The 21,052-nt window shown below is 43.7% G+C and overlaps 1 protein-coding gene across 1 annotated transcript; it reads right to left on the bottom strand.

Moving 5' to 3' along the window:
• Positions 1-3,480: 3,480 nt before the first annotated feature.
• Positions 3,481-16,425, bottom strand: CEACAM18 (carcinoembryonic antigen-related cell adhesion molecule 18). The gene is made up of 5 exons (XM_006868366.1): positions 16,386-16,425; positions 15,441-15,680; positions 13,017-13,292; positions 6,525-6,810; positions 3,481-3,646 (listed from the first exon to the last, which is right to left on the bottom strand). Exons 1-5 carry the CDS (start codon positions 16,423-16,425, stop codon positions 3,481-3,483), a joined length of 1,008 nt encoding a protein of 335 aa, XP_006868428.1.
• Positions 16,426-21,052: the final 4,627 nt, after the last annotated feature.

The following is a 21,052-nucleotide window of genomic DNA, read 5'->3' as shown; positions in this document are numbered from 1 at the left end:
TTCATCGGAGAATTACCACAATCTCCTCCATTCATCATCATCCAACAGTGTGTGTTCTGTTCCCGCCAATATTCTTTTAGATGATAAATAGGACACCATTCCTCTTCAGTTTGATGTTCCATTGAATTGGCAGGTTCAAAACAGTCCATTTAAGCTCACTTATGCTTAGGATATTGATCTTTATGTGTTCCATTTCATTTTTGACAATTTCCAGTTTTCCTGCATTCATATGCAGTACATTCCATGTTCCAATTATGAATGGATATTTTCACTCTCTCACCTCATTTTGAGTTGTGCCCCATCAGCAAATGAAGGTCCTGAAAGCTTTGCTCCATTCCTGTCATTGTGGTTAGCTCTGTTTTGAGGAGGCAGCTCTTCCCTAGACATATTTTGAGTGCCTTCCAACCTAAGGGAGCCATTTCCCAGCACTATATATGACAATTTCACACTACTGTTCATAATGTTTTCATCTTCTGAAACCGTATCTTCTAGCCTAACCATTCCCTATTGGGGCTGTCAGTCCTTCTCCATCTCTCCCCCCTTACCTTTTTGTCTATTTGGGTTCATTCTCCAGGTCTCAGGTGGAGCCTGTGCTTGCCGTCTTTCCCTGTGAGGAGAAATCAGGGAAGGAGTTACTTTCAGATCTCTAAGAAACTAAGAGAAGGTAGAAGTGTCCTAGATAGAAAGAGATGAGGGAGGCTACCTTATTCTTATTGAGCTCACACCATGTCAGATTCCAGGAGCTGGAGGGCATGATGAATCTGGAAGTTTAACCTCTACACCAAAAGTTCTCAACATTCTCCATAGGTTTTGTTTTGTTTTCTGAGGTTTTAAGATCACTGGATGAATGTATCATGGAGTAGGGAGTGTGGGCAGTCAACGATTTAGGGTATACTTGGTGAAGGAATTGGTACTACATTGTCTAATTACTAGTATTAATAATAATAAGCCTAATAATGTTGTTTTTCACTGTCAAGTCAATTCCAAATCATAGCAATCTTGTAGGACAGAGTATAACTGCCCTGTAGGGTGTTTTTTGTTGCCTTTAGATGCTGTGGAATCAGTTCCAAAACATTTCAACCTCATGCATAACAAACAGAATGAAACTCTACCCAGTCCTATGATACACATCCCCACAATAGTATGGTTTGAGCCCAGTGTTGCAGTCACTGTGTTAGACCTTCTGGTTTGTTTGTTTGTTTGTTTTTTGCTCATTCTCTACATTATCAAGTATAATCTCCTACTTCAGGGCTTGATTCCTTCCCAATAACATATCCAAACCAAATGAGACAAAGTCTCTCTATCATCATTTTTAAGAGGCATTCTGGTTGGCCTGATCCAAGCCATAATACTTTCAATCAACTCATATGTATGAGAAAGCTGAACAATGAAGAAGGAAGACTAAAGAAGACTTGGTTCATTTGAATTATGATGGTGTTCATGAATATTGAACATACCATAGGATCACCTAGCCTGCACAGGAGCGGATTGATAGATCTCTTCTCTGGTGGAGCTGCTGGTTGAACTGTTGACCTTTTGGTTAGCAGTAGAGTGCTTGGCCATTGTTTCACAGTAAACTCCTCAGTAAAATAAAAACTGTAGTAAATTATTTCACGCCTATGATATGTCAGGTATCATCATAGATGATTTATAGAAACTATCTTTCATTCTCCCAACAGCCATGCAACATAGATACTTATTCTCATTTCACAGATGGCAAAGTAAAGTACAGGTGGGCTATTTTGTCTAATGTTTCATTGAATGGCCAATACTGTATCCTCCTCAGTTAAGGGACCATGTAGTCATCACAGTAACCACAATGGACTCAAGCATACAACTCAAATGATGATCATGAGGATGGTGCAGGATGAGGCAACATTTTGTGCCACTATACAAAGGAGCTCTGGTAGCGTAGTGGTTACGAATAGGGCTGCGAACCTTAAGGTCAGCGGTTCGAAACTACCTGCCGCTCCGCAGGAGAAAGATGAGGCTTCCTACTCCCGTAAAGATTTACACCCTCGGAAACCCTGTACAGGGTCGCTATGGGTCGGAACCGACTTTATGGCATTTAACAACAACAACACCTAAGGTTGTCATGATTCAACAACAACAAGAATAACCACAAATAAGTTCTATACCAAAATAATTAAAATTGTATCTACTAAAAATTTTAATTAACACATTAGTGAATAACTATAGGTACAGGCTACCTGTCTTCTTACCCTCCTCTAACTCTGTCATTTGCTTTAGAAGTCCACACTAATCATCTATGTGTTTGGAGTAATCCAGCCCCAAAGATACTTTAAATTTTGAGAAACTTGCTTCCTCCTACTTATTGATGGTTATGAAAATGTTGGTATACGATAGTCTTTGTCAAGGATCCTGGATGAAGAAGCATCTGAGTTCTCTCCTTTTCTATGGGAAAACTTAGTGATGTCATGGAATGACTCTTAGGAGGAAACTGGGAGGAGGGAAGGAGATTGCATAAAAGTTTGGTTTTTTGAGATCCTTGTAATACTTCTTTCTCAGGCTTTGACTGGGACATTACCCAGGGACCACAATATGTGAGTTGTTTTAAGTAACTACTGGATGCCCTGGAAGGGGAGTGGGCATAGCTACCAGAAGGAAGGGAATAGGTCTTGGTAGTTGTAACATTCCTGATAGCAGGTAGAGTGTATTGTTTATCTTTCATTCATCAGAGCCCCAAGAATGTAGCCAAGTGCTCAGTAAATATATGAAGATTGAATTAATGAATAAATAACAGACAAAGGAAACATTGGAGTTGATTGGATGGAACCATCAATATTAAGCTTTTGAACTATGAATATCAAAGAGGAGACGTGATCTGCCCAAGATCACAAAGCCAGCTAGTGAGAGATTGGGGATTTGAACCCAGACCCTAAACTTCCCACCACTCACTCTCTTCTCTCTGCATCGTGATTTTGATATCTGCCTCTTGTCCTGATATCACTTGGTAACCAGTAAGTACTATGTTCCAGAAACATGTTGACTGACAGACATGCATCTCTGGCTTTCTTACACCCAGGAAGATCTCAAGGTTTGTATTATTAAGAAACTAGGCTGAAGAGAAAGGAAGCCACAAATGAAGCCAGACAGCTATTTAGATGCATGCTGTTATTAACTGTTGTTGAGTTGACTTCAAGTCATGAAGACCCTATGTATACAGAGTAGACCTGTTCTATAGGGTTTTCAAGGATGTGACCGATCAGAAAAAGACTACCAATCCTGTCTTCTGAGGCACCTCTGGAGGACTTAGAACCATCAACATTTGACTAGTGGTTAAGTATTTAATCATATGTACTACCCATATCTGATTCTAAGCCCTTCCAGTCTCCCACAGCTCCTGGTCTTAAGGACTAAACATCTTGGTTCCCGACTTGTCCCTTCTCCTCAGGTTCAGTCTCCCCTCTCTCATGGTAGTACTGACTTTTGAATTTCAGCCCCCTATCTGACCTTGACTCAGGACAAGAGGCACCTGGTGGAGCAGTGGCTGATCAGCAGGTAGATTAGGATTCCACAGAGGTAGAGACCACCCAAGGCAGTCACCACAATCAGCATCACTGCCATGGTTCCTGAGATGGTGAAAACTCTGGGGACATCAACCCAGGGTTTTGCTGGAAGGAAAGAGAGAAGACAGTTGGGGATCAGGACCACCATTCATTTATTCAATCATTGATTCACTCAGCCATTCATTCAGCCTCAAATCCATTCTTCAAAGACTTATCAGCACTATGATGTGTCTCCCACTATTTCAGATACTGGAGCTTCAACAACAAACTAACTAAAGCCTCTACCATTGTGGGGTGATATTCTGGCTGGGAAGTGGGTGGTATACAATGAAGTAAAAGAACATGCCACACGAATTGTTGCAAGAATGATAAGTGCTCTGAAGAAGAATAAATCCTTGTAAAGGGAATGGACGTGTTAGCAGGAGGGACCAGTCCCTGGAGAAGGACAACATGGTTAGTAGAGTAGAGCATCAGTGAAAAAGAGGAAGACCCTTAATGAGGTGGACTGACACAGTGGTTGTAACAATGGGCTCAAACTTGGCAATGATTGTGAGGATGCTGCAAGACTGGGAAGTACTTCATTCAGTTCCACATCAGGTTGCTCTGAGTCAGAACCAGCTCGATGGCATCTAACAGCAACAACAGCAAAGGGGATGGAGAGTGACTGGTGGGGTGGGGTGAGGGGCTTGCTGGTTATACAGCATCATGACCTCATTTTTATACAGCATCGTGACCTCAGTAAGATACTTACTGAGCACCAATGTGTCAGGCACCATGTTAAGCACTGGGAACAAATGGTGAGTAAAAACTTGCTCAACCTCTGGCCTTATTAAGCTGGGGTAAGAAGACTTGAATCAGAGAGTTACCAAATACATCTGTGTCTGGAATGTACTACCAAACCAAACACACTGCCATCTGTACCAGGTTTCTGAAACTGTAAATCTTTTTTGTTGTTTGTTAGGCACTGTTGAGTCAGATCCAGTTCACAGGAACCCTATAAACAACAGAACGAAACCCTGCCTGGCCCTGCACCATCCTCACAACTGTTACGCTTGAGCCCATTGCTGCCGCCACCGTGTCAGTCCATCTTGTTCGAGGCCATCTTGTTTTCTGCCAACCTCCACTTTACCAAGCATGATGTCCTTCTCCAGGGACTGGGCCCTCTTGATAGTATGTCCAAAGCATGAGAAACCAAGTCTCGCCATTTTGACTTCTAAGGAGAATTCTGGCTATACTTCTTCCAACACAGATTTGTTTGTTCTTCTGACAGGCCATAGTACTCTTCATATTCTCCTCCAATACCTCAATAACTCAAATGCATCAATTCTACAGTCTGCCTTATTCTTCTACGGTCTGCAAATCTTCACAGGTACAAAAAGTCTCACTTTTTCCTTCGGAGTGGCTGGTGGGTTTGACCTGCCGACCTTGTGGTTAGTTGTTGTCGTTGTTAGGTGCCATCGAGTCGTTACTCACTCATGGTGACCTTATACACAGCAGAACGAAACACTGCCCGGTCCTGGGGTAACTCAATTGTTGCCACGCTTGAACCCATTGATGCTGCCACTTGGCCAATCCATCTCACTGGGGGTCTTCCTCTTTTTCTCTGACCCTCCACCTTACCAAACATGATATCCTTCTCCAGTGACTGGTCCCTTCTGACAATGTGGTTAGTAGTCCAGTGCTTATCCTACAGAGCTCCTAGAATGTAATATGTGTTCAGTAAAGAGTGTGGAGAGATTCAATAGACTGAATAAATGTCTCCAGTCCTTGTATCTTCTGGGGTCTTTCTCTGGGACCAGCCAGGCTGATATTCTTGTTGACTCATGCATTTGTGTGTGTGTGTGTGAACTGTTGCACAGATTTCCTGCTATCCAAACTCTTCTGTAGGGACAATTATTACCCTCATACTACGGATGAGGAAACTGCCGCTCAGTGAGTGTAAACAGCAGCAAATCTGGGCTTTGAACCCCGATCCTTGAGCTCCAGAGTCCTAGTTACTTTTACTTTGCCACTGTCTTACTCTTTTCTTGAACATATCTGTTTCTTTCCTTGATGCAGAAGATAAGGTGTAGGGTTGTTGAAAAGGTGCCTTTTCCATTTACAGATTGAATCCCAAGTCAAGTTTCTGACACCCACAGCCACAAAACCCCTCTGCTTCTCATTTCTGTGTTTTGGAAGCAGTCAGGGATAGCAGTTGAAGGCCCAGGCTGGAATCAAACTGCTTGATTTTAAATCCTGCTTCCTCAGCTGACTAGCAATGAAACCTTGACTAATAATGTTCCAAGGGTTTTTTTTTCTCACTTATTAAGTGGAGATGATGTTTGATACTAAGGGTAACTTCATCCAGAGGGAGCTAGTGAGAACCACACAGATAGAATGTCAGCTGGCATGTGGCTAAGTACTCAATAAATGTTGGTGTTATGGATTGAGGTGTCTCCCCCAACAAAGATAGGCAGAAGTCCTAATCCTGGTGAATGTGACCTTGTTTGGGGAGATGAGGTCTTTCATTGCAGCTAAGTTCATTAGTAAATGTATTTCTGTTTGTTAAAGCCATCCATTTGGGGTGTTTGTGTTATAGCGGTACCAGATAATTAAGACATAATCTGCCCACTTCATGGTATTTTGTCATGGCAGCCTTAGGAAGCAAAGAAAGCTGGCTAATCTTATCTTTTGGCTCAACCTGACTCTGATCTGATGAGTCTGAAGTCTTCACAGAGTAGGCAGCATAGGGCTTTGGAGGAGAGAGAGAATTTCACCCCAGGAATAGTGAGTATCTGGACCGCAAGGTCGGTTTGAACCACAAGGTCAATGGTTCAAACTTACGAGCCACTCCTTGGAAACCGTTTACAGGGACGCTATTGACAGCACTTAACAACAACAACCATGAGGATATGACAAGATGAAGGTGGTGTTCCTGATGAAAGGCACTGTGTAAGCCAAGGCATGGAGAGGGGGATGACTTGGAGAGCATGGGCCCTGAAGGACAAGCTCCGTCACTCACAAGGAAGCTGGATCTTGACGTCTTTATACAGGATCAACCGGGTCACAGGGTTCTCTGCCACGCATCTGTATCTGCCCAGCTGATACCAGGACAGACTGGTGAACACCATCTTTGCATCTGAGAAAGTCATGAGGGAGTCGTTGTGAAACCAGCGGTATGTGGTTTGCGGGTGGGAGAAAGAGGCACTACACTCCATATCCACCTTGGATCCAATCTCAGCAGATATGACATCACGGTAAGCAAAAGGTTCCGTCTTCAGAGTCATCCCATCAGGTCCATCTGAGGAAACAGAACCAGAGACCCAGAGCTGCATTTCTGACCCCTCAGGTGTTTTCTTCAGAGCCCTCTCTCCCTCAAGCCACATGAAGTCCTCCCCCCTCCCATGCTGCACGCTGAGCTGACCCACCCAAGACAAGGCAACTGCATTAATAACAACAACACCCATAACACCAAGCACTGAGGTAGCCCTGTGTGTAATAATCAGATAAGTACTCAGCTGTTTGATCAAACATGAGTCCAGCTGCTGCTATGAAGATATTTACATGTGAAATTCACTTAAATCCATCATCCTCCATAAGTAAAGGAGGTGAGCCTTGACAATGTGGGGGTCTCATCCAATCAGTTGAAGACCCTAAGACCAAAAACAGAGGCTTCCCCTAGAAAGAAGGCTTCTACCTGAAGACTGTTGTTGTTGTTGTTGTTGTTGCATGGCGTGGAGTCAGTTCCAACTCATAGCGACCCTGTACAGGGTCTCTGAGGCTGTAAATCTATTATGGGAGCAGAAAGCTTCATCTTTCTCCCACGGAACAACTGACAGTTTCGAACTGCTGACCTTGAGGTTAAGCAGCCAAACTTGTAGCCACTACACTACCTGAAGACTGTAACATGGAAATCCTGCTAGAATTTCCAGCCCGCTGACTAGTTTACCAATTTGGAATTTGCCATCCCGTACAATTAGATGAGCTAATTTCTTAAAATAAATCTCTCTTGATAGATCAAAAGAAAGAGATATGGGAGATCAATATAGATACAGAGATGTTGTTGTTAAGTGTTGCCGAGTCAGTTCTGACTCATAACAACCCTTTATAGGGTTTCCGAGGAGCAGCTGGTGGGTTTGAACTGCCAACCTTGTGGTTCGAAGTTCAGTGCTGATCCTACAGCGCCACACCAGGCATCCAGTAGAGATAGAGAAAAAGAAGCACAATGCCATGTTGTTCTGTGTGCTTTACACACTCACACTCATTTTATTCCCACAAAACACCGATGTGGTAGATTCCATTACGGATTCATTTTTGGTGATGGTGGTGGTTGTGTGCCGTGGAGTCGGTTCCGACTCATAGCGACCCTTTATAGGACTTCTGAGGCTGTAAATCTTTACGGGGGCAGAAAGTCTCATCTTTCTCCCATGGAACTGCTGGTAGTTTCGAACTGCTGACCTTGAGATTAGCAGCCCAACTCATAAATACTAAGGACTTAAAGTTTCCCATTGAGTCCTGGTGGCATAAAGGTTAAGCTCTTGGCTGGTAACAGGTTGGCAGTTTGAACCAACACAGTGTTTTTGCGGAAGAAAGAATGGATCATTCTTTATTCTGCTCCAATATAGATGAACCCCAAAACCAAACCCAATGCCATCCAGGTGATTCCAACGGAAACAGTGATTCTATAAGATAGACAAGAGCTACTCCACAGGGTTTCTGAGGCTGCAAAGCTTGGTGGAAGCAGATTGCCTCATTTCTCCAGCACAGTGAGCAATGGGTTCCAACCACTGACCTTTCAGTTAGTAGCCCAATGCTTAATCCATTGTGCGACCAAATTACACAACCTAGAAAACCCTATGGGATAATTCCTCTCTGTCACATGGGGTCTCTAGGAGTTTAAATGGACTCAACAGCGCCTAACAAAAACATTGGCTTACAAAAGGACCTTGCCTAGCCTAGAAGCAATCTCCCTGAATTGCTACAATCCCTGGGCCTTGGATCTTGAGCCCAAACCTTTGACTAAAAAGCAGCTGTATTGAGGTCAGAAACTCTCCACACTGAGGCAATAGCTGCCTTAGGATGATGGTTCTCAGAGCTTGCATATCAGGAAATCTGATGGACTACAAGAGCGGTTTCAAATTTAGATGTGAAACAAATCCTAGATTTGTGATTTTTTTCAATTAAAAGGAGTAAAAGAGTTTTTATACAATTTGTGGGAAGTGTTGGGAAATTTCATTGTATTTATGATGTAAGTATGTGTACGTTCCAGCGATGAGTTAGAGCTAGCTCAAGTTCAATTTGTTAGACTTATAAGAGCTGTTTGTGAATTCAAGGAAGTTGTTGAGTTATAAATTGGCCTTACAAAGAAAACAGAACTTGAGGAATGTATAATTGTGCTTTAAAAGGACTGTTGTTATGAATTGAAAGGCACCCTGGTGATTCAGTGGTTAAGCTTTTGACTGCTAGCATAACTGGTCAATAGTATGAATTCATCAGTGGACTCCACAGTAGAAAGATGCAACGATTTGCTACCGTAAAGATGACAGCCAAGAAAACCCTACAGGGAGAATCTACTCTGTCCTATAGAGTCAGTGTGATTTGACACAGGGCAAGCAAGTACAAAATGAGGGGAAAGTAGGTGCACACGGAGGTCTCCAGGGAACAGAGAACACTAGTGAAGTTGAAGCAGAGAGAGAGAGTGTTCCCTTAGAGTTGGAACCTTAGATGTGGGCTTCTAGCTTCCTGAACTGTGAGAAAACACATTTCTGTTGATAAAAACCATCTCCTTGTGGCATTTCTGCAATAGCAGCATTAATAAACAAAGACAAGAACTGTTGGTTTCACAGGGTTTGGTCAGTCCCATTGGAGTAAAAGAAGAAATAATGGTGGCTTCACAAAACTTAGGACAGAAGAGAAAGATCACTGGATTGAATGCAAAGGCTCAAAAACAAAAAATGAGGCTTTCAAGATCAATTTAAGAAATGATTGGCTGTGAATCATCCTCTGTTAACAAAAATCAACCCCCAGCAAATTCACAGTGGCCATTTCTGAGATAGAAGGATCAGAGTTCACACTTTAGAACTGAGTGGCTCATCATTCTGAGCACTGAAGTCAGTTCCTAAGTGCAAAGAGTTAAAGAGATGTCATGGAAACCAGCCAAAGATGGCCTGTGCATATCGGCGTCATGTTGTTTGTTTGTTTGTTTCACAGCAAGCTCAGATTTGGTAGCCTGAAAGCTCACTGGCACCAAACTCAAATTTGTGGGCACCCAATTTTTTTCTGAATAACCTATTGCAGATTAAATTGTGTCAGGTCATTCCCCTCTCCCCCATCTCACCTCAGAATATAGTTGTTGTTGTTGTTGTTGTTAGGGACCATCGAGTCAGTACTGACCCATAGTGACCTTATGCACAGCAGAACGAAACACTGCCTGATCCTGGGCCAACCTCACTACTGTTGCCACGTTTGAGTTCATCATGCTGCCACTTGGCCAATCCATCTCGCTGGGGGTCTTCCTCTTTTTCTCTGACCCTCCACCTTACCAAACATGATATCTTTCCCCAGCAACTGGTCCCTCCTAACGATATGTCAGAAGTATGAGAGATGAAACTTGGTCATCTTGGCCTGAGGGCTTCAAAAAATTCATGTAATGATGAAATGAAAAGATAGTGGAATTTTCCCATGAACTTTTTGAAGCCCTCATATGTGTTGGAATCCTAACCTCTACATCTGAGGATGTGATCCCTTTGAAGAACAGGGTTTTCATTGACATACCAAGTGGAGCCTTGTCAGTGTTGTTAGGTGCCTTCAGTGGATTCTGACTCATAGGGACCCGATGAGTGCCTAGGTTTCCAAGGAAAAGCTGGTGGGCTTTAACAGCTGACCTTGTGGTTAGCAGTCCAGTGCTCATCGTGCAGAGCCACACCAGGCCTCCAGTGTAGGCTGTCTTTTAAACCTAATCATTCTGAGTTATAAAAAGAGCAGATTAACCACAGAAGTAAGCACACACCAGGGAAGACAGAGGCCCTGTGAGGACCACCAAGGAACCAAAGAACCAACTTATTCACCACCAATTATTTCCACCAGCAGCTCCTCAGGAAACATGTGTGGCATTCTGCTACCATAAAGAGTGGTGGTGGTGGCTATGTGCCATGGAGTCCATTCCAACTCATAGGTACCTGAACAGGGTTTCCGAGGCTGTAAGTCTGTATGGGAGCAGAAAGCCTCATCTTTCTCCCACGGAACCACTGGTAGTTTCGAACTGCTGACTGTGAGATCAGCAACCCAATTAGTAACCGTTATGCTACCAGAGCTCCTTACAGAAGCTCAAATAGACCAGCTCTTCCCCCAGAGCTGGCAGAAAAGAAAGAGCTTTCCTTTACAGCAACGCCCTGCATTTGGACTTCAAACCTCCTTATAAGGTCCCGATGGGACAGAGCAGAACTGTCCCATGGAATTTTCAAGGCTGTAATTTTTATGGATTACATCAACACTCAAAGAAGTAGCAGTCAAGAAATCAAAGAATGTATTGCATTGGGCAAATCTGCTGCACAAGACCTCTTTAAAGTGTTCAAGAGCAAAGGTATCAATTTGAGAACTAAGGTGCACCTGACCCAAACCATGGTATTATTAGTAGCCTCATATATATGTGAAAGCTGGACAATGAATAAGGAAGACCATGGAAGAATTGATGCATTTGAATTATGGTGTTGGTGAAGAATATTGAAAGTACCATGGACTGCCATGCCGGAAGAACAAACAAATCTGTGTTGGAAGAAGGACAGCTAGAACGCTCTTTAGAAGCCAGGATGATCATACTTCAGTCCCTGGAGAAGGACATCATGCTTGGCAAAGTTGAAGGTCAGTGAATAAGAGGAAGACCCCCAATGAGGTGGATTGGCACAGTGGCAGCAGCAATGGGCTTAAGTGTAGCAATGATTGTGAGGTTGCAGCAGGACCAGGCAGTGTTTCATTCTGTTGTTCATAAGGCCAGTATGAGTTGGTACCAACTCAACAACACCTAACAACAGCAACAATCTTGATGAGGACTCCTGGTGTGGTGCTGTAGGATAAGCACAGGACTGCTAGCTATAAGGTTGGTGGTTCAAACCCACCAGCCACTCCTTGGAAACCCTATACAGAATCACTACGAGATGGCTCCCACTTGATGGCCAACAATCATCTTTATGTAAGAGAGCGTGAAAGATAAATGCCCTAGGATAAACGTTGGATTGCGAACCACAGGATTGGCAGTTGGAGCCCACCAGCCGATTCTTGGGAGAAAGATGAGACTTTCTGTTCCCACAAAAGATTTAAATCCTAGGAAATTCTAGACAGGGTCATTATGCGTTGAAACCTACTACACGGCACTTAACAACAACAACAATCTTTACGGAAGGAGCCCTGTTAGTGTAGTGGGTTAGGAGTCGGGCTGCGAACTGCGAGAACAGCAGTTTGAATTCACCAGTCATTCTGTGGGAGAAAGATGAGGCCTTCTGCTCCCATAAAGATTTCCAGCCTCAGAAACCGTATACAGGTGGCTATGAGTTGGAACCGACTCAACGGCACACAATCACCACCACCACCAGTCTTTATGGTAGCAGAATGCCACATATTTCTCCTGAGATGCCACTGGTGGAATCAAGTCATCAATCAGTTACTTTGTAGCTGAGTAATTTCCCATTAGGCAAATCTGCTGCACAAGACCTTTTTAAAGTGTTGAAGAGCAAAGATGTCAGCTTGAGGACTAAGGAGTGCCCTGACCCAAGCCATGGTATTTTCAATAACCTCATATGCATGCAAAAGCTGGACAGTGAATAAGGAATACTATAGAAGAATTGATGCTTTTGAGTTATGGTGTTCGAGGAGAATATTGAAAGTGCCATGGGCTGCCAAAAGAACCAATAGATCCATTTTGGAAGAAGTGCAGCCAGAGTGCTCTTTAGAGGCCAAGATGGCCAAACTTCGTCTCTCATACTTCAGACATATTGTCAGGAGGGACCAGTTGCTGGAGAAAGATATCATGTTTGGTAAGGTGGAGGGTCAGAGAAGGAGAGGAAGAACCCCCAGCGAGATGGATTGACCAAGCGGCAGCATGGATGGACTCAAGCGTGGCAACAATAGTGAGGTTGGCCCAGGATCAGGCAGTGTTTTCTTCTGCTATGCATAAGATTGCTATGGGTCGGTGCAGACTCGAAGGCACCTAACAACAACAACAACAACTTTCCCACTGCAGTGACAAGGCTCTGTCCTTTCAAAGCACTACCCCCAATAAATAGCTTGTTTTTACGACACTGCCATCTAGTGGCCATATCTTATTCTTCGAAGCAACCTTCCAAATCACTCAAACTCACTTTGAACCCAGATCATATCAGTTGTGGACATCCTGATCTTACTCTCTCCAGATCTGCCAGTTTTATCACAAAGTCCTTTGAAGATCCTGACCCTACCCTTGACTTCACTCCATCTCTCAATGATCAGTATCCCATGACCCCAGAGCACACTTACAGTACACAATCAGCCAGATGGCGATGCTTCTCTGGACTAAACCTGGATACGTTTCTGCTGAGCAGTAGAATATTAAGTCGTCGCGGTCAACCATGTGGATGATGAGCGTCTTGCCATCTTGAGAAATGGTCATCCGGTCATTGCTGGACAGGACTGAGGTAGATACATTATGCCACGTGATCTTGGTGGCATTGGTGTGGCAGAAGATTGCTACAGAATCCACATTTTCCACCAGAGAACTGGAGTTCATAGAGATAGTAGGTTCGCTTTCCAACTCTGGATGAAGAAGGAGGAAAGAAAAAGAGAACTTTAGGGCTGGGTTCTGCCTCCCCAAACTCTTATTTCTCTTCAAGAATGTTTCAGAGTATGCTGGGGAGAAGACCCCAGATGGGGCTTGGAGTTTGGCAGATACTGGAGCTGAGATAGGCAGAAAAGTTAGGAATGAGCAATGAGTTGGGCAGAGTTCATTGACCTATGCACCAAGCCATTACAATGATACCTGTTTCAATAATGCTGAGCTCTTTGACATCGGCAAGAAGCCTGGTGATTGTCTTTGAACCCCAACATCAGGATATTCCCATCAAATGAGCCATGAGTAGAATTCAGATCAAATGGATAGAATTTGGACTACCAATAATAATTGCTTCCATGATCTGAGTCCCATTCATTTTACAAAGGCTCCCTCCAACCTTACAATAAACCACAATGAGAGGTGCTTTCCCCATTCGACTACTGAGAAAACCGAGGATCACGGGTTAAAAACAATTGCTCAGGGAAAGGTAATATATGTAGTCAGAGACAAGCACAAACTTTCAAAATCTATGTTCCTCCCTGCTACACCCTTCATGCCAGCTCTGTGGCAAGAGCTGTTTGTCATAGGCAGAATTCTAAGATGGCCAACGATCTCAACCTCTTGGTGTTATACCCAATATAAAACCCTTGGCTTGAGTATAGGTGGGACCTGTGGCTTGTTTCTGACCTATATTATTCATGGTGGTGGGGTTATTTGCCATCAAGTCAGTTCTGGTTCATGGTGATCCGTGTCTCAGAGTAGAACAGTGCTCCACATAGTTCTCAAGCCTCGGATCTTTTGAAAGCAGCTCACCAGGTCTGTGTCCCAAGGATCCTTTTAGTGGATTCAAATGGTCAGCCTTTTGAGTAGTAATTGAGCATTTTGCCATTTGTACCACCCAGGGATCTCTTGTAACTTACAGAATGTGGCAAAGACAATGGGATAACACTCCCATAATTAGGTCGCAGAATTCCATAGGATTTTGCCTTTACAGACTTGTTGTTGTTATGTGCTGTGGAGTCGGTTCTGACTCATAGCAACCCTACATAGGGTTTCTGAGGTTGTAAATCTTAACTGCAACAGAAAGCCTCATCTTTCTCCTCAGAGAAACAAACAGCTGGTAGTTTCGAACTGCTGACCCTGAGGTTAGCAGCCCAATTCATAACCACTATGCTACCAGAGTTCCTTTCTTTACAGACTAGAGAGAAAAATTCTTCAGCTTACCTTGAAGAAGCAAAAAGCCATTTGGTGAACTTCTCATAAAGATAACCATGTGGCCATCTGGGTGATGTTCCATCTGGGAACTTCAATGATCTCTAGGACCCAAGGGCTTCCAGTCAACAACCAGTAAGAATATGGGAGCCTCAGTCATGTCATCAAATGGAGATAAATTGGGCCAGCAACCCAAATGCACCTGGAAGTAGATTCTTCCCCTGCAAAGCCTCCAGATGAGAACACAGCCCTGACCAATGATGCCTCTTGAGACTGAGAAGGTTTAGCTCAGTCATACCCACATTCCTGATGCACAAAAATTGTAAGACAATCACAGTTGGTGTTTTAAGCTGCTATGGTTGTGATTGTTGTGGAGCAATAGACAACAAATACACCATTTGGGAAATAAAGCAAGAGGTTCCTTTGAAGATGTTGTTGTTGTTATGTGCTGTGGAGTCGGTTCCGACTCATAGCAACCCTACACAGGGTTTCTGAGGCTGTAAATTTTTATGGGAGCAGACCGCCTCATCTTTCTCCCATGGAACCGCTGGTAGTTTCGAACTGCTGACCTTGTGGCTCGCAGCCCGATTCATAACCACTACGCTACCAGAGCTCCTTTGAAGATAATGAGTGACTTAACTCTGTAGGAGAAGGTAGACCTGCCAAGAGTCCCAATGTCACCTGGAGGTGAGTGGAGGAATGGGGCAACATGACCTCCCAGGGATTTCACATTCAAAACTTTCAGATCCAACTTTCTTTGGGGCTGGGAAATGGGGAAACTAACCAGCTCACCTATAACCTTATGTCACCTGGAGGTGAGTGGAGGAATGGGGCAACATGACCTCCCAGGGATTTCACATTCAAAACTTTCAGATCCAACTTTCTTTGGGGACGGGAAATGGGGAAACTAACCAGCTCACCTATGACCTTAAGCCTGCCAGTTGCTCTTTGAGTCTCGCCGACTGTTTCCACTGTCACAATGTATTTTCCTGTGTCATTTAATGCAACATTGTTGATTGTCAGGTGACCATTGCTGGTCACGTTCTCCCGACCAGTGAATGCAGTCCCAACCTGCCAGGACTTCGAGGGGGGTTTGTAGTTGACAATCATGTTTTCTGTTTGGTTGTCTTCACTCCGGTACCAGCTGTATTGCAACACATCTGTGGGGGCATTCTCAAGGATCAAGACTTGTTTCTCTCCCTTGATTGCTGTGAGTGAATTTGGATTGATGAATATTTCAGTAAAGCCTTGGCAGACCCCATAGGTCAGCAGACTGACTGAGAAAGGAAAAGAGACAAGGATACACAGAGATATCAGCACCATCCAGATTCACAGAGATACTGGTTACTAAGCCAAGTGTTTTCAGTCCATCCCCTCAGACCCTGTCCTGGTCCATTATTCCCTAATCATCTCTCACCCCAGCCTCTTCCCTGGTTGCCCAGCGTCTAGTCCATCCTTATAGGAGAGTTGGGGAAATCTTTTTAACACAATAGTTCTTACTTTCCCCCACCCCAATCCCATTCCAGCACCTCCTGTGGCCCCCTCAGTGCTCTCACGATGTCCTTCAAACTCTTACAATGACTTATGAAAATCTAGTCTTTATGATTCCCTTCAGACTACACCTACCCCATCTCACTAACTATACACCCCCCTATTCATTTCTTTCTTTATTGATTCATTGATCAAAAGACAAAGCTACCATACTTTGTAAAGTCAAATATATATTACTGTTGTTAAGTACTGTCAAGTTGGTTCTAACTCCTAGTGACCCTATATAGGCTTTCTAAGGCTGCTAATCTTTGCAGGAACAGAAAGCCTCATCTTTCTCCCATGGAGGGACTGGTGGGTGGGCTCAAACTGCTGACTTAGTAGTTCACAGTCCAGTTTATCATACATAGCCACCATGCTCCCAGGTTTTTATTGTGGATTGAGTGAAAGTTTACAGGGCAGATTATCAGTTTTACATTCAACAAATCATACAACCTTGTTTCATTACAATGATTATAATCCCCTCCATGTACCATCAGTTAACAGTATTCCTCTCTATTCACTTTAGCTCTTTTTAAAAAAAACATTCAGGTATATATAATAATTTACACCACCAAAGGGCACATTCTGCAAGTCTGTCTCCTGTCCACCAGCTCTTAGTCCCTCTCTTCCCCTGAATCTAGAGTCTTCAGCTGCTCCCTCTCTCCATGTCCCCATCTCTGCCTCCATCTCTGGTGTGGCTGCTTCTCTGGATAAGGTCTCACATTCTGCTTGTGTTCTTCTCCCTTGATGGTCCTTGGGTACTTTGTTAATAGTTCTCTTTAAAAAAAAATCATTTCCTCAGTCAGCCTGGCCTAAAGTGGCCATCGTATTTTGGTGAGTAGTGGTTGGGATCTTAAAAGATCATGAGCAGCTGTTGAAGGCACAACTATTGGTTTCTCCGTGTGCAAAAGAAAGAAGAGTTATGAGAATTGAAGATGCTTGGAATCAGCTAGTCAGATGGACTGATGGAATATGGAAACATCGGTCACCGTGACTCTGAGACCAAAAAAACTAGCCCAGCGACCACTACCAACTGCTCTGAAAGGGATCCCATTAGATCCATTAGAAGGTCTCACAGACAGCGGGAGAAAATGTGGCACAAAACTCAAAATCATTTTTAACAAGAGAAAAAAGAGAAGACCAGACTTGCTGGTCAGAAAGAGACTGGAGGAACCCGAGACTGTGACCCTTGGCCACCCTTCAAGTCTAAAGTAGATTTTACCCTCATGGTCCCATTTTAAGCTAAACTGTAGATAAGTGTATAAGGGGAGGGGGGCAGCAACACTAGTAAGGTATACTCACCATGGAATGGTTAACCATTCCAGATCAAAAGGGCAGCATTCACTTCAGGACAAAGTGAAGAAGGAATGGAAAGGAGGGTGGAATGGGAAGACGAGCAGCAGGGAGGAAGCGGGATCACTGTTGTCACAGGGAGGTGACTGCAATCATTGAGATGAAACAAAGTGTGTGGTGTGTTGAATGTAAAACAGATGATCTTCTCTGTGAACCTTCACTTCACTCAGCTGTCACCGAGTGGATTCCAACTCATGGCGATCCCATCTGCCCAGACTAGAACTGCGCCCAAGGGTTTTCAAGGCTGTAAACTTTTATAAGCAGGTAACCAGGCTTACCTATAGGAGCATTGTTGTTGTTGTTAAGTGCCGTCGAGTCAGTTCCGAACCATAGTGACCCTGTATAGGGTTTCTGAGGAGCAGCTGGTGAGCTTGAACTGCCGACCTTGCAGTTCAAATGGCTTTGCAGTCTGGCGCGTTAACCCACAGTACCACACCAGGGCTCCGGGTGGGTTTAATCCACCAGCCTATCAGTTAGCAATCCAACACTTAACCACTTGCATCACCCACGGACTTCCATATAGTTCATTTGGTGTGGGTTTGTTGTTGTTGTTGTTAAGTGCCGTTGAGTCGGTTCCGACTTATAGCGACCCTTTATAGGGCTTCCAATGTATGCTTGCATTGGAATTTGCATAGTATTTCAATAACCTCATATGCATGCGAAAGCTGGACAGTGAATAAGGAAGACCATAGAAGAATCGATGCTTTTGAGTTATGGTGTTGGAGGAGAATATTGAAAGTGCCATGAGCTGCCAAAAGAACCAATTGATCCATTTTGGAAGAAGTGCAGCCAGAGTGCTCCTTAGAGGCCAAGATGGCCAAACTTCGTCTCTCATACTTCGGACATATTATCAGGAGGAACTAGTCGCTGGAGAAGGACATCATGTTTGGTAAGGTGGTGGGTCAAAGACAAAGAGGACAACCCCCAACGAGATGGAATGGCCAAGTGACAGCATCGATGGACTCAAGCATGGTTGACCCAGGATCGGGCAGTGTTTCGTTCTGCTGTGCATAAGGTCGCTATGAGTTAGTACCGACTCGATGGCACCTAACAACAACAACAACAACAACATAGGGCTTCCAACGAGCCATTGGTGAGCTTGAACCACAGACCTTGTGGTTCAAGCTGACCTTGCCATCCAGCACATTAACCCACAGGGCCACACCAGGCCTCCTTTGGTGTGGGTAGGAGTAAGGAATTGAGGTTAGGGTTACAGTTAGGGCTATGGGTAGGCCTAAGACTTCATGCCCTGTTAGGGTTATGTGTAAGACTAGGGTTAGTGTCAGGGTTAGGGATAGGGGTTGGACTAAGGCTAGGAAGTATGACTTGGTCTACAAGTTAGGTTTCTTTTTATTAATATATTTTTCATATGTTTGTTTAAATTTTGGATAACCTGTTTACAAAATATCTATTAGATCTTTTGCCTGTTTTCCTAATGGATGCTTTCATCGAATTCTTAAAGGAATTTTCTTTCTTTTTTTCTTTCCTTTTTTATTTTGAGGATACACTTTATCACTGTTATTTTGAGGTTGTTCCATAATTTATTAAGTTCTTCCCAAATTTAAAAGTCTGTTCTATTTTGAAATAAATTTGATCTATTCTTCATTTGGAAATTCTGTAACTACACTATTCCCTCTTGACATTGTGTTGTTGCCTGTTGTATCACTAGTTCCGTATTTTCAGCCTTGTACGTTTGTTTTACCTAAATCTTAATGTTACTTTATTGAAATCTTAGTATTAATCTTCTGTACTTTCATTTGCTGTTTTTATATGGTTTCTAATTTTTCACGAATTTTGTCAGGGTTTTCTTGAAGTGTTTTCCTCAATTCTTCCCAAGTGTTGTCTATATTTTCCTTGATTTCACCTGCAGCTTTCTGGATCTTTCTCTCAATCCATTGAAGGAACCTAAATATCATTCTTTTGAATTCCTTATCAGGTAGCCCCAATACCATTTTAGTGTTTTATTTTCTGGCTCTGTATTTTGGTCACTTGTTTGAACCACCCTGTCTTGTTTCTTTGTGTAAGCTGAAATTATCCATGGTCTCTGACATACTGCATTATATTTGTATTTAATTGATGATTTCATGTTGGTGTGTTCTTAGGCACTCATCACTTGTCTCCTGGTGGATGTGATAGAAACTAGAAGTGCGTACACAGTTCTCTGTTTGCTGATAGTTCCGGGTGGGTTTGTCTGATGTTGGCTGCTGAGTGGGTGGAACCACAGGAGATACAGATATAGTTAGGTCGTATGCACACAACTGTTGCCTCTCAGAAAGGACCGGATGATGCAGAATTCACCCACTTCCAGACACCAGGTGGTACGCCCAACCCCAGGCAGCAAAGACACTGCAAGAAAGAGTACCACAGGCCACTGGATGGATGACAGCCAGAGATCGAGCTATGCTTCCAGGCTACTGCGTCCATCGACAGCTGCCCACAAAGCTCAAGATGGTTATGTCGTGCCAGGTCAGCCATGCATCTGCCCCCTGTCATGCTGCTCCTGCTTGCTTTGTCTCCTAGTTGACACTTAACCAACCCCCCTTTCTTTTCATTGGAAGCACAGGATTCCAGGATCACATCTGTATCCATTTCACAGTCTCTCATGTCCTTGTTGCATAAGGTCTGCTCAGTGTGACCACTTTGCCCCCCGTATTCTGCACATAGCTCTTTTAAAAAATTTTTTTGACTTCTCATTGCAAATTGAGTGACATTTTACAGATCAGATCATCCATTTTACTTGGCTTCATATTGATTGCAATCTCCTCATTATCTAGGTTTAAACAATAACATCACTAATCCCACTTCCTCCCAGTGTCTAGTTTCCACTCTTCCTTCTTTCCCTACCCTTCTGAATTCTGTCCTGAGGTAAATGCTGCCATTTTTACTTCCAACAGTTGTCCAGTTCTGTAGTGTGTGTACTTCATTAGTGTTGTTGTCCCCTATATACACGTCTATTGTTTGGCTGAAAACTGAACCACCGAGGTTAGCCCAGTTCCAGACCTGAAGGATGACCAAGGGCCATTGTCTGAGGGTTCCGCCAGTCCCTATCTGACCAGTAAGCCTGCTCCGTTATGTGATTTTGAGTTTGGTTCCACATTTTCTCCCACTCTATCTAGAACCTTCTAATGTGATCTCTCCCAGTGGCAGCCAGGCATTGTCTGGTTTGTCTGGTCTCAGGGTCCTGGAGACTGATGCTCACATAGTCCATTCGTTCACTGGACATAGTCCGTTCGTTCACTGGACTTTCCGTTTCCAAGCATCTTCAGCTTTCATCATTTTTCTTTTCTCCACACAAGGAGAGACCAAGAGTTGCAACTTAGATGATCATTCATGAGCTTTTAAGATTCCAGTCACTACCCCTCAATGTAGGCTGCAGAACATTGTCTTTGTGGACTGTGTTATGCCGACTGGTCATGGTGTACCTTGGGACTATGGTCATCAGCCCCCAGACCCCAAAAAATATTCCCTCAAAGTATTTGGCAGTGTCTAAGAAGTTTTCACTGTTTTGCTCCTTGTATGCTCCACCACAGAGTCCTGGTGTGGTGCTGTGGGTTAATTCGCTGGACTGCAAAGTCAGTTTGAACTGCAAGGTCAGCAGTTCAAGCTCACCAGCTGCTCTTAGAAAACCCTATGCAGGGTCTCTATGGGT

The sequence above is a fragment of the Chrysochloris asiatica genome, unplaced genomic scaffold (assembly GCF_000296735.1).
Source record: "Chrysochloris asiatica unplaced genomic scaffold, ChrAsi1.0 scaffold00116, whole genome shotgun sequence".
In the NCBI taxonomy this organism is placed as follows: domain Eukaryota; kingdom Metazoa; phylum Chordata; class Mammalia; order Afrosoricida; family Chrysochloridae; genus Chrysochloris; species Chrysochloris asiatica.
This window is presented reverse-complemented; position numbering and strand designations above follow the sequence as displayed.

Bases quoted from the DNA above. Each gene is read 5' to 3' on its own strand.
- CEACAM18 (XM_006868366.1), bottom strand. From the start codon at position 16,425: ATGGTGGCTATGTATGATAAACTGGACTGTGAACTACTAA. The intron at 15,681-16,385 runs GTCAGCAGTTTG...ATGCCCCCACAG, and splicing joins ACTGGACTGTGAACTACTAA to ATGTGTTGCAATACAGCTGG. The intron at 13,293-15,440 runs GTGAGCTGGTTA...TTCTTCATCCAG, and splicing joins TGGCAGGCTTAAGGTCATAG to AGTTGGAAAGCGAACCTACT.